Here is a 14,494-nt window from a genome sequence, read left to right as displayed (position 1 = left end):
GAAATGAGGATAGGGAAAACTTTTACAGGTTAACGTTTTCGTTTGCCATTTGTTTCACTTCAACGTTTCAAATGCCCCTCAATATTTTTTTGTAACTCGACTAAATTTATAATGGGTAAAGTAAACAAATGATCCCATGACTATAGAGTACTGATTTATTAAGTTTCTCGAATATTAAAACTTACAGAATTATCCTTCGACTATAGAGTGTTGTTTTATTGAATCCTTTGACTATTAAAAGTTAAATTGTATAGAGAGTAAACTTTGAAGTTTAAATTGTGAAGATTAAGAATTAATGGTGTAATTTTATAATTTCTGAGAATATAAATTAACATGTTCGCGAACGTTTAACAAACATATTTGTGAATGCTAAATAATCCAAACATAAATACATTTAAAAGTAAATCAACAAAAAAACGATATTTAAAACTTAAAGAAACGTGAATATAATACAAACACTTTTAAAAATAAATAATCAAACAAGAATATAACAATATGGGAAAACGAGCATTGTAATACCCCGAATTCTGGATCAGTGGTTTGAGTCAACCCGAAACCCACTAGTCGAGCCTATTAGATCTTCTTTGAGAGTATTGGGCTTAGGTTGGCCCAAGAGTTAAAGGTTAATGGTAGTTTTAAGTTGGGTTAAAAGAAGAGGGACCAAATTAACAATTTACCCATAGCCAACTTTAAAGGATGGAAACCCCTTAACCTTAAGTGTTTTTCACATGAAAACCAAAACCCATCAAACTATCTTCATTTTCTCTCTTCCTTTCCTTCCCAAGAAAAAGCTTAAAGGTGGAGGCTTTTCAAATTCCAAGCTTAACTAGAAGTAACCAATGTAAGAATCCAAATCCTCACCCTCCCAGCTTTCATTTAATCCCCTAATATTGAATTTTGAGTGTGGATTTCAAAAATGGGTTTCTAAGAGATAAAAGGAGATTAAGAAATTTAAGTTTGTTCTAGTAAGTTTGAGACCTTATTTTAAGCCTTAGGTAAGTTAGTAATTCCATTACTTATATTTGATTAGCTAAGGAGGTAGAGAAAGTTCAAGGGCTGGAAGTAAAGAGAAAGCGAATCCTAGTTGATTTGAAAGGAGTTTTAGCAGCCCAAAAAGGCAGGTAAGACACTCACAACTTCCTCATACCAGTTGTGGATTATTAGAAATGAGTTTTAGTTAAAAAGTTAAGATTTAAGCATGATGAGCAAATTTCCATGGTAGATTCATATTAAAGTTATTCAAGCATGTTTTAAGTCATATTTATGACCCCTCTAAGATCACATAAGACTTAGTAATCATTGGGAAATCTCAAGGTAAAGAAATTGGGGAGTTTGATTGGTTTTTCTGAGCCCAAAGAGGGCATTCTCGAACAAAAGTATCGATACTATATGAGTCAGTACCGATACTGTTCTTCAGAGGTATGAAATTTTGCTTAGGTTGAAGAGAGTATTGATATCTCAAAAGGAGTATCGATACTACAGGATTTGAATCGGTACTCGTGGGGTGGTATCGATAATGGAAAAATATTTCAGATTCTAGAATGCCATTTTGTTATCGATACACTAATTAGTATCGATATTATGGTATGGAAGTATCGATACTACCTTTCAGTTCTTAGTAAAGTTTTACCTTAAGTATCGATGCCCGATAAGGAGTATCGATACTCTATAGTCAGTATCGATACCAATATGCTTGGTATCGATACCAACAGTCAGGTTTTGAGGGTTTTTATTATAGGGGAGTTAAGATGAGATGAGGTTTTTCTAAAAGCTTTAATTACTCTCAAATAAGACTACAAGTGAGAACAATAATAATGCTTAATTCAAACGTTGAAATGGAATAAAGTAGGGCGAATAAGACTAGCCTTGTTTGAATACTCGGAAAACGATCATGACACCCAAGATCCTTTAGAAAAGCTAGTGGTTTCAAAAGTATAGAATCAGTACGGATATCCTTAGGGAGTGCGCAAGGCATTTTAAGTTGATTAACTAAGGCCAAGGCCTGACACTCACAAGGGGTGGGTTAGTCGAGGGTGTTGACCGATACAGAGATTTCAGAAAATCATCCTCGATAGACTAGAGGGGTGTGAGAGCTCTGAGATGCAGAACCCTCAGCCGCACCATGATGTCTACCATAGAGTAGAGAGTGAGTAGCAAAATAGTAGACTTGATAGCTTGAGCCTTTCAGTGATACACTTTTAGTATGTTCTAATTGTTAGCAAGGCTCTTAACCTTGTGGTCGTGGGATCGAGTCCCACTAAGGGTAATTCATAACGGAGGTCTTCCACGGAAGCTGCTCCCAACCTGGCGTTGGGGGCAACCTACTATCCTACCTCCCCCTTATCCCATTGCATATGGGAATAGGGTCAGCTAATTTTTAATTGTTAGCATGGCACTGAGCTAGTTAGCTCAGCGTTTGAAATTTGTTTCCTTCGCAAATTAGGTGGACCAGTTGAGGAGCTTAGAGCATCCGAGGTCCACAAACCCAGAGTAGATCAGAGTACATCTCAAAGTTTTGAATGGCATGTATATTTATAAACCCTATTGTAAAATTGACAAGTAAATGCATTTTAAAGTCGTTTGTATTATTATTTTGAATGTAAATATTTATTTTGTGAGCTTTTTAGTGTAAAATTTTAATTATATTTTTACAGTTGAAATTATAAAAAAATTAATCGTTTTAAAACAAGAAAAATAAGAAAAAGGTTGGTCAATCATTCCGATGATTCTGTATAGCACCCTAATTGATCTAGTATGTGTTGTACTAATTTAGGGTGTAACAAGGATTGCTTTTAAAAGGTTGAAAGCAAGCCACGGTTTGGACATTGCTTTAAGCGTTCATTGAATATTAGCCCAAAGATGTCTTATAAAACCGCAATCAGATTGCAGTTAAGGACAAGTGGGTTTTTTTTTGTCCATTAAGGCATCTGAGTTTTTTATTTAGCCCATTAGAATATTCAAATTTTTATTTTGAGATTTACAATATTTTCTATAGTATTAATAAAATTTGTTATATCTAGGTGACGAGTTCCGGTAAAATATAATTTTTATAAAAATTTATCACATCTAGCTAAAAAGTTTAAATAACAAATATTTTTTATTAGAACTCATCACGTCGAGATGACAGATTTCATGAACTGTAGAAAAATATCGTAGATCCCAAAATAAAAGTGTATATGCCATATTTTACAATTTTTAGTTGCCCTATTGGGCAAAAAAACCAAGGATGAGTACGAACTGCCGATGCAAACTCGATTTAATGATGATTAATTCTTTAACAAAAAGACACGTAGGCAAGTATTTGACTGAGTGAAATAAAAAACCTTGATTTGAATTCAAAATTTAAATTGTTAACTTGAGTTGACATAAATGATTTTGTAACCCCTCAGATCGATGTGGATAACCCGATCCGATCTGTAGTGTCACATTAGGGCCACCGGAGCGACCTACTGTAAAAATAGCGGAAAATTTAAAACTTTTTATCAAAACATATAAACTCATAAAATTATTAATCGATATGTAAAATTAAAACAAATTTTCAGACTCACATATAAAACAAAATACAATTACATGTCCCCTAATCACATATAACGTACTCTGCAAACAACACCGGAAGAACTCCCTTGCTGATGACGATAGTTGCACTGGTACAATTCTTTTAACCTGCAATGTTGAGTAATAAAGTGAGCTTCGGAAAGCTCGGTAATCCAGAACTACCAGATGATGCTGATGAACGTGCAGATACAGATAAATATATATTTCCTTATTGTTTCCGAATATTTATAGATTTTTATGTTGAGCAGAGATCCTACAGATATTTCAGGTGGTAACGGACAACGAGCTTTCAGTTCAGAGAAATATTTCGGATGACTGAGTTCAGGAGATCATAATAGGTTATCTAGTGTATTCCTAAAATCCATGTAACTTTTTAGATCTTTCTAAAACATATATATATACATATACCCCCATCCCAACACAACATAATGTGTAGGTTCCCCAGAACCATACACCCAACCCACACAACTTGTAAGGCCCTGAGCACAAAGCCGAGGAACCTGCAGAAATACTTCCTTCAACAATACCCCCCAATTAAAACATTTTTCCGTCATTAAACGGAGATATCATAAATCAAAACAGACTTCAGAACATATATCAGAATAGATATCATAACAGAATCCATATCAGAAATCAGAACAAAATTCAGGTCATGTATCAGAACAGAATTCAAGTCGGAAATCAGATAAAATATTTATATGATTAGGGAACACACTAGAGTTTACAGATATTATTCAGAGGTACTGGATAATCTTAGCAGGCAAAGAAACACGGATCTTCAGTATACCGATAGAATGTCAGAATTTAGAATCACTATTGGAAAAGTTCAATAACTGACGAAATCATCAGTTATTCAGAATGAGACTTGAGTTTGATAAGGAAGAATTAAAGGTTCAGGACATTTACAATCTATGTCGATTGATCGGATTATCGAACAACTCTTAGATGAATAGTTCCCAGAACTAATACTTATCGACTGGTCATTTTGTTGTCCTTCTAGGGTATTTACACTTTAATACCACAATTCTAGTCCATATATCATCTTCGAAATTATCGCTAAATAAATCTTCCAATGTCTTTATTTCATTTTCACGCTTTCACTATATCATGAAATACTGACGTACTTGATTTTGTAATTCATGATCCATAAGAACATTACATCATGTATGTTCATTAACATTTCCAGATTCATCAAATCACTTATTTAATCCTCAGTCCTTGAGGTTACTTAATTTATTAGCATTCAAGTCCATTCCATTACTTTGGGATTTTCCAGAGTAATTCAAATGTTCCTGAATTTTAGATACATGTTGCACTTTCGTTCCATTCAATTTGGTCTTCGTGGTTGATTTGTCGAACAAACGTCCAATTCTTAGTACTGAATGCGATCTAGAGTTGAGCTGAGCTGAATACTTCCAAAATTTATCATCGAGCCAAACTTGAGAAGACGAATACACATTCCAGTAATATTTATGCCATTCATGTATTGATATAGCTTTAGGGTTGATCTACTCACTTAAATTGTGTTCCATTACCTTTAAAGGTAGTCTAATACCTATGCTTATTTGGATTCTTTAATTAATCCAAGGCATTTACTTAGTTTAGACCATAAGGTTATTTTGATAATTTTGGTGTTTAGTTTTATTCCATTCATTTTAGAGCTCGAGGATATCCAATCATTCTTGAGCTTGGTGATATTCTTGGGTCATTTCCATTACATGGGCATTTTGGTCATTTTATAGATTCAGTGTATTTTAATCATTTTCTTCCGTCCGATCTTACTATTAAATTCAATCTTATCATTTATTTCAGTCCTTTCGAACAATTCTGACAGCAGAATACCCCCGATAAATTATTTTTCAGGTATTTACTCATTACTCGAATGTTTTCGGGTCAAGTGCCTTCTCAGATTTTACAAACGAAATATCATGAATTTTTCTGTACAAAGATAGGATCTTAACAATTAAATTCGTACTTAATCGAGTTAAGTACAAATCCTCAAAGTACTTTCTCATTCATGGTCAACTCAGACTATTTTACCTCTCAAGGGCATTTTCGTAATTTCTTAACCAAATAATTTCGATATTAGCTCTTAACGAAAATAATTATAATTTAAAGATCCTATGGTTAATTGTTTTCCCGAACATTCTCCTATCTTGAAATGATTCCTTAACAGACTTCTAATATCTTGCACAAACCCTCTTCGGGTTAAAAACCAGTTATCCAAATTTTCCAAGCAAAACTAGCATTTCTATGCACATCTATAAATTTATCATCTAAGTACCTTTAATGAGATAAATTATAAATTACATACCCATAGCTATTCCTTTATCACTTAATTCCAGAACTTGTAATTTAATTCCAATTGTCCTCCAATTTCTTATAATAATAATCTGAGCCATATTCAGTTACCTACTTTATACCGCATACATATCAAGTGTAGAACTTCATTAATTACACATATGAGACCAAACATTTACATTCATGCATTTATCAATACCAACATGTTCTATAAAGCATAAAGAGGTAGTAATGTATTACCTCGATTTTCGTGTCATACTGATTGACCATTTAAATTCCATTAAAACGTTATCGATCTTGAAATCAACTTCCAATAATTTCCTCATGATCCATGCCATCAAAATCACTAAATCGTATCCAAATAATTTCCCTCGCCATAAAGTTAGCTTATTAGAATTTAAATAATAATTTGAAGACTCAATTGGTAAAACTAAAAACTAATGATGCTATCAAAATATTTAATTACTTAAATTAGGGACTAAATTGATCTTATAGAAACTATTATGTCATAACTATAACCACTTGGAAATAAATAGACAAGGTAAAGATCTCACCAAACTTGGGTGACTCACCTTGTGATTTTTCATTTTTTTCACTTTATCAATATTTTCAAAACCCACGTGCTCTCTGAACCAAATTTTCATTTATTATTTTCCCACTTTGTTTCATTCTCTTCTCCAGAAAGCTAACAAACGAGCTGCTCATTCAACCGATCTCTGACCACCGCTGATCGTTGGAGACCCCCCACGCCGACCACCTTAATCAATCGCCAATCAAGACCTAAAACACACCATTAAACTCGTCTAGCTTTCCTCATCACAGATATGGCCTTTGTTCACCAGGAATCATGATGAATGATAGTCGATTTAACAAAAATCGTTTGGGTTCCTTAATTCCCTCCTTGCGATTGAATAACTCGGCCCATCTCCATCCTTCAATCCCATCACGACATATGCTTGAAATCGTCGGACCAAGTTGAGTATTTTCTCAAAGATTTCCTCGATCTTTGAACGTGCTTTGTGGAGTGTCCATCCCTCAATCAAGATGCAGGTAGATCTTTTGATGCAACCGGAAATACCACCTTCCTTTTTGGACACAATCCTGAGAACAAAATCCTTGTAACATCCTCGGCATCATAGGCAAGCTCTCTAATTTCAGCAACCGAAAGACGAATCCCCTCGTTCTCATGTTGTTTAACATCATTCTCCAACAATAAACTTTGCTTCCACTTGAGCTCAGTTAGCAAACCATCAACTTGCTCTTCCACGCCCCAAAGGTAGACTGCTTCGTCTGCTAGCAGCTTGCCGATTGCTTTCACTGCAGAGGACACAACTGACTAAGCCATGATACTGAACTCTTCTCAGACTGGGAAAGGAAGCAAATTCTCATAAAACAATTGGAAATTAGAGCTCAAATGTGTTACCAAGAGGCTGGATTTGTTTTCTCAACAAACAAACAAGTTGTGAATAAAATAAAATTCCTCTTAGCTGGAAAACAATGGATTCCATAGTGGCCATGCATTATCCTTAATAAAAAAATATATCTCTAATTGAATGGCCATCAATTTGCTTAATAATAATAGTAAAATAACACAATTATTTTTTCCAATCGACTTATAACATTTCACATTTTTTTAAACTGAAAAAAAATCTAACCCCATATTGGGTATTACAGATTTAAAAACCTAAAGAAGAAAAATCAATTTGTTTAGATTCATCACTTTTACTCAGTCATGTTATAAGGATCACGTATGGTTCGGAAGTTATAATGTTTGGCTTTTAACTCAAGTATTATAGTTTTCTTATTAATTTTTGCTCAAGTTGGATGCTATTTCAAAGATATTTTCATTTCTACGCTACAATGAGCCGACTTAAGCTCAAGATAATAACATCATTAATGTTTATTAATTTAAAGTGAATAACATCCTTCTTGTACATAGACTATTAATGGGTTCTTCATCTCAACAAAACGAGGCCGAATGGTAAGATCCTATTAAACAATTTTTTTTTCAATCTTTAATCATGTAAATGGGATGTCTTTTCTTCTGCCTTTTGAGTTCCGTTAAATTTCATCTTATATGATGATATTCATCAACCTTGTTGTTTGTGTAATCGATTTGAAAGCTCACCAAGTGATTATATGTTGAATTTGATTGCAAATTGTTGTTTGGGTTTTCCTTTTTGTTGTTGCTGTTGATGATGAATTTGTGAACTAAAGTCCTTTTGTTGGTAACATTGAGCTGTGCCCTTCTGGAATACTGAACTATGGCCAGGTTACATTTCATTATCACTAATCTCATTCGAACTCAACAACGAGTGTCAGATATAAATATGTATATACATGATTTATGTGTCGATCATAGATATCGAACATGCATTATTGAGGGTATATAATGAGTCTAGGTAGGCTATGATTAAGTGTATGATGAGTATCAACCAATGCCAATCACCTAAGGCTATAAAAATAGTGGCATCAGGGGATATTCGAGGGACTAAAGGCGTATCAGAAGGAAGATGAGGGGATTCTCCTCTTCCGGCCTCAAGAGAATGCCATGAGGATGAAGATGGGTGCGGATAGGATGTGCATGCCATCACCAACAGTGGAGCAATTCATAGACGCCGTTAGAAAGACTGTCCTGGCCAACAAGCGATGGGTATTCGAACATAAGACTTCACACCCCTTCTTGCCAAAGAATTTTCGTAGTAATTATTTGTATGATACAGGTACCACCCTATGGAAAAGGATCATTTTATATTAGGCCTTTTCTTATAGGAACTGGTCAAAATCTGGGGGTAAAACCAGCATCAGAGTACACATTCTTAGTGTATGCTTCCCCAGTGGGCAGTTATAACAAGGTAAGGTCCCGAAACCATGGCAGTTTGCTTATATCGGTTTAATTTTTCTTTTCTTTTGTGTGCAAATATGAAATGAAATGGAATCAGGATGTTAAGTATAGTGCTTTGATCTTTGAAGGCTGAACTGAACTTGTTGGTTGAAGACAAAGTCCATAGAGCTACTCCTGGTGGTACTGGAGGCATTAAAGCTGTCACGAATTATTCGCCTGTAAGAATGTTTGCCGTATGACTTCCTTTTGTGCATCTATATTTTACTGTGTAATCATGAACATATTTTGATTGTAAATGCAGGTTTACAGGCCATTAACTCAGGCAAGAGCTAAAGGGTTCTCCGATGTCTTGTTTCTGGATGCATTAACTGGAAGCAAAATCGAGGAGGGTTCTGCTTGTAATATCTTCATTCTCAAGGTAAAACCGATCGGAATCGGTCTAATATGTAGAACGAATCGTGAAGAACATATACACAATCATATGTGTTGAAATGCACAGGGAAATGTTATCTCAACTCCAACAGCTGATGGAACAATTCTCCCAGGAATCACAAGAAAAAGCATCATGGAACTTGCTTCAGGTTTTGGATACCAGGTAACTGATCAGTAATTACTATCAAACTCTGCCCCAGTTCGACTTAATAAAATGCTGTTTTCGTATATATTCGAATGCCTATTAACTCTCTGGTTGTCAGGTCGAGGAACGAGCCGTTCCGATCGAGGAGGTGTTCGGTGCTGAAGAAGTCTTCTGCACAGGGACAGCTATGGTTGTGAAGTCAGTTGCAAGTATGACCTACCAGGGTAAAAGGTAAAGGATTAGTTTTAACACCATTTATTCGCTCAATATCTGTCAAAATGATGATTGCCTGCAAATGTTTCTAATATCTATTTCTCTTGTCGATCATATAAATGCAGGATTGAATACAAATTGGGAGCAGAAACAGTGGCTCAGAAATTGCATGCAACTCTAACAGGGATTCAAACTGATGGCATCGGGGACAAGCTGGGTTGGACCATGACCATTGCTTAACCCCCTATTCGTGGATGAACCGTCGGTGCTGCCAGTTGCAAAATCCAAATTCTTATTTTAACTATTTTTTTGTCAAATTATATAATGTAATTTTGTGTTTTCAAATGAAGTATCGAGTCCATCTGTCATTGCGAAGGCGGCAATTGTTAGCCCTTGGACGCTTGCTCAAGTATTAACTAATTTTTTGGTCAAATAATATAAAAGTCGCTGCATTATATATTTTTTATACATTTGGCTTCTATATTATTATTTGATTATTTTTAATCATTATTTTACTTCACCAACTTAATACCATAAACTTTATCTTTTTAACATGTGATAATAAGAGTACAGGACGGAGAATTGTAAAGGAAAAAACATAGAATGCTTATATACAATTGTAAAGCAAGAAAATATTATTGCTATAAGCCTATAATCCTTCACCATCAATGCCGGTCTCATGGTGAGAACGACAATCGTGCTCGTAAAATCCCTGCATATAAGCTGTACTGAATATTTTATGTGATTTTCAGTTGTTGGATTTTCTCCTGGGACATGGGCATGTTGCACTTTTTCGAAGACCAGAGTTGAAAACCCTAGTAAATTTGCATGGCAACGAGGTATGCTTAACAGCTTATCGGCATTTTTGAGAAATATTGCATGAAAACCCCTTTAGTTTTCCCTATTCGTATAAATATATCATTCTGATCCATATATATATATATATGCTTCATCTATATGATCGTATATCTTTGTGTTTGTCACAAGGATAACATGATAAAATTGCTATAATCTAAAATATTATTGTACATTATTATGTATTCCATACAAAATTAGGTTATACAAAGGAAATTTCTGATTTTGTAGTATGTGATTATGTGTTACTGCTGACTCTATAATATGATTATGTATTACTGTCTTTTGGTGAAATAAGATGGCATTAAATTCGAAAAACTCTTATATGTAAAAATTAGTGGATTGATAGGGGCATACAAACGCGTGTTTGCATTGATCATAGCATATTTTATGAGCTCATCATTTTTTTAATTAATCACTAGTATCCAATCTATTAACCGACTAATCCAGATCGAGTATTACAGAGGCGAGAACGACCCTCCCAATCCAGTTTACTCCATTCGCAAACACTATGATTCAAACCCCTGATTTTGCTTAAAGGATCTAATAGACCAACTGGTTATTGGTTGAGCTCATCATTTTTTTTTGTAACATATTCTCTAGTTAAATTCTATTACAAACACGATATTTGGTTATTTTTCACACATATAGATCACATTTAGCTTTATAGCCCACCATTCTTCCCCTTTCAGATTGGCCATGTAAAACATAATACAACAAAGCCCCCAAGCAGCACAACTACAGAAACAGTACCTACCACCAAGAAATGAAGTTTTATGCTGTGTCCATGGCTTGTTTTGCAAAGAATCAGCGGAAGAGTTTCGTTCTATGCCATTTTGCAGATCATCTGTGTTGAAATGTGTCGAAGAGTGTAATGAACCACCGTGGTTTTCCTGTTGTGAATACGATGTATCCCATGCTCAGTCCCAGCACCAGCCCACATCCATACCCCATCAATATAGAAAATTTCCAATTCAACTCATTATCAGCATCATCATTCTCTCTATAAAATTTTGCTGGAATTCCCTCATCTTTATCTGAACTTGTTGATAATGGCAACCCGAATAAGCCCAGGTTTCCTGTGTAGGAATCATTAGTGAAAGTATCGAATTGTTTGCCCTGAGGAATGCGTCCAGATAGATTGTTATGAGAGAGGTTTAACACCTCCAGGAATCCAAGATTACTCAACTCCACTGGGATTCTTCCATGGAGCTTGTTTGATGAGAGAGCTAACGATTCAAGCTCTGACAAATCACCAAATGATGAAGGGATAGAACCCTTTAAACAATTGTGAGAAAGGTTTAGGACAATTAGAGAATGAAGCTCACCAAGTGTTTGAGGAATTTCTCCAGAGAACTGATTGCTGGAAAAGTCAATTACCATCCAGGTGGTCAATAGTGATGGAAACTCTATTTCGAACCCTTTTATTGTAAAAGATAAACCGTGAACATAATACACTACTCCGTTAGCCAATTCATCCTTCATGTACTCTGCTTCAACTTGCTTCCCATATCCTCCTTTCATGGCATCCAAATTTTCAAAAAGTTTAGTAGGCAAGTACCCACTGAAGTTATTATGAGAAAGATCAATGGCATGCAAACGAGGGAAGGAAACTGCAATATTTGAGCTGTTCACTTGTCCATAAAATCTATTCGATCTCAAGACGAGAACTTGTAATTGATTCAAATTTCCTAACCAAGTTGGGAAAGTGTCATTTAACTTGTTTTTCCCAACGTCCAGAAAGTATAAATCTTTGCAATTACTCAAAGATCAGGGCAATGACCCTTCCACATCGTTGTTGTTGATACCAAAACTTCGCAACTTGCAGCGTTTAGCAAAATTTTCTGGTATTTTACCATGGAAATGATTATGCTGTAAATCAATGTGTGAAAGAGAAGAACTCAAGTTTCCAAAACACTCTGGAATTGTTCCAACCAAATTATTCCCCATATAACTGAGAACATCGAGGAAACTCGAATTACAGATTGAGGCAGGGATTTCTCCAACTAAGTTATTCATCGAAACATCGACCACTTCAACGAGGGTGGTGGAGTTGGAATTTTCCCTGGTAAAAAAATTCGAATAGAATTTAGAATCAGATTCTTTAGAAGAAAAATTGCATAAATTATATTTGTGATGTAACGCATGCATGCATGCATGCATGAGGTGCATAGCTAATAAAAGTGATGGGTTAAATTACTTGACAACATCTGACCTTTTTCAGATGCATGAGAATGACTAATGAAGAAAATTAAGACTAATGAAGAAGCTTGAGAGATTGAAGTAGCCAATTCACCTGAGAACTGATTATTGGCCAAGCGTAGAAATTCAAGAGACTTTGCTTTACCAATATATGGTGGTATAGGACCTGTCAAAAAATTCTCCGAAACATCTATGAAATTAAGATCTGAAGATGACCCGATTTTCGGTGGAAGCTGACCAGTAAGCTTGTTCCTATACAGTGATAGCCCTACAAGGTGCTTGAATTCACCAAACTCCACTGGAACCTTTCCTGAAAATTGGTTTTCAAAGAGCTGCAACGAAGCAAGATTCTTCAGCGATCGTAACTCCGATAAGTCGCCTTCGAGCATATTCATAGACGCATCGAAGTTTGTAAGGTTCGAAATGTTTCCGAGTCCAACAGGTAATTTTCCAGACAATGAGTTGTTGTAAAGCTCAAGTTGCCAAAGCTTGTTGAGTTTGGCAATTCCAGCTGGGATTGGACCTGACAATTTGTTATCAGAGAGTTCAAGATTTTGCAGCAGAGTGAGATTCTGAATTCCCTCAGGAATCTGTCCTGTGAGGCTGCAATTTGTGAGATAAAGCCAATACAATTTCTCAAACTTCAAGACTTCAGGAGGAAATGGACTTGCATCGAATGGATTGTCACCGAGGCTTAAGAAAGTCAATTCCGTGAGATTTTGCAGTGATTTCCATGGGAAAATCCCGGAAAATCCACTGTTGTTCAAATTCAAGAACTTCAATCCAGTTAAAGAAGACAAATCAGGCACTTTTCCAGAAAAAGAATTGACTCCCAAATCCAAGTATTGCAGGCTAGAACATTTGTTCAGGTCCTCTGAAACATTCTCATGGAAAGAATTGTTGCCGAGATCAATCCTCTCCAGTGATTGCAACTCGCAGATTGAATCAAAAGGAACGAAACCCAGAATTCGTTGTTGGGGAAGATTGATTTCGGCGACGAACCCATTCGAATTGCAAACAACTCCGGCGAAGTCACATGCAGAGTTCCCTTGTTCCCATGAACTGAAAAAGTTGGGATCCGAGCTTTCAACAGCTGATTTGAACTTCAGCAGTATCTCCACTTCATCAGACTTTGCGTAAGAAACGATGAAGATGAATGAGAAGAGAAGGATGACCACCGGAGGAGGCCATCGATGGGACCTTCGCAGGACCGGCATGGGGCCAGTGAAGGGCGAAGGTGGTGGAGAGAGAGGCTATTGAGAAAGAGCTAGCTTGGAGATCATGCATATACCACAAGAGGGAGCTTTATTTGTTGGAAAAATTGAATTCGATTCACTTGTAGAGATATGGAGAGCAGATGGTCGGCCATTAAAAAGGAAAATTAAGATAAGTAAGCTCAACGAACCGGAAAAAAAATACATACAAAAGGGATTAGGTGAATATTTAATCAAGAATTTCAACTCCTTTTCTACGGGTTTAACGGTGACTGAAGGCAGAATTAAGCCAAAACAAAAGTTGTTGGTCAACATTTCTCATTGGTCTACGTGAAATTTTGGACGGAAATAGGCAGCACCGACACGCGTGAAAGTGAGAAACACAACTTATACAGTCATACACAATCAACAAAAAAAATTCATGTTTAACCAACGACTCGGCTGAGAAAGAAATCAACAAACCACAGAGATAATCTGATACATTAATATGAAAAAAACGTGTTGTTAATTCAATTAGTAAACAATTTAATATCGTTTAAATAAGATTTTAAATTTTTTATGCATCTAGAAAATTTTTGTTGATAATTTATTTTTAAATTTAAATCGAATTATTGTAAAATTTTGAATTATTTAAAAAATCAAAAAGTTGATTGAATGAGTTTTTTTTATAGTTTTATGATTTAATTTATAATTTTTTTATTCCTTCCATCCATCTTTCATTTTAATTTTATT

The 14,494-nt window shown here is 35.3% G+C and overlaps 2 protein-coding genes across 2 annotated transcripts; one reads left to right on the top strand and one right to left on the bottom strand.

Moving 5' to 3' along the window:
• Positions 1 to 7,802: 7,802 nt before the first annotated feature.
• On the top strand, positions 7,803 to 9,731 carry LOC120199889 (branched-chain-amino-acid aminotransferase 6-like). Its single transcript, XM_039200868.1, has 9 exons — positions 7,803 to 7,837; positions 8,074 to 8,128; positions 8,333 to 8,509; positions 8,580 to 8,711; positions 8,830 to 8,919; positions 9,003 to 9,119; positions 9,201 to 9,296; positions 9,397 to 9,509; positions 9,617 to 9,731. The coding sequence occupies exons 1-9, from the start codon at positions 7,803 to 7,805 to the stop codon at positions 9,729 to 9,731; spliced, it is 930 nt and encodes a 309-aa protein (XP_039056799.1).
• Positions 9,732 to 11,189: 1,458 nt separating this feature from the next.
• Positions 11,190 to 13,780, bottom strand: LOC120199888 (receptor-like protein kinase 7). The gene is made up of 3 exons (XM_039200866.1): positions 12,555 to 13,780; positions 12,203 to 12,411; positions 11,190 to 12,097 (listed from the first exon to the last, which is right to left on the bottom strand). The coding sequence occupies exons 1-3, from the start codon at positions 13,763 to 13,765 to the stop codon at positions 11,190 to 11,192; spliced, it is 2,328 nt and encodes a 775-aa protein (XP_039056797.1). The 5' UTR covers positions 13,766 to 13,780.
• Positions 13,781 to 14,494: the final 714 nt, after the last annotated feature.

This window comes from Hibiscus syriacus, unplaced genomic scaffold, assembly GCF_006381635.1.
Source record: "Hibiscus syriacus cultivar Baekdansim isolate YM2019G1 unplaced genomic scaffold, ASM638163v2 tig00005712_pilon, whole genome shotgun sequence".
NCBI classification, from domain to species: domain Eukaryota; kingdom Viridiplantae; phylum Streptophyta; class Magnoliopsida; order Malvales; family Malvaceae; genus Hibiscus; species Hibiscus syriacus.
This window is presented reverse-complemented; position numbering and strand designations above follow the sequence as displayed.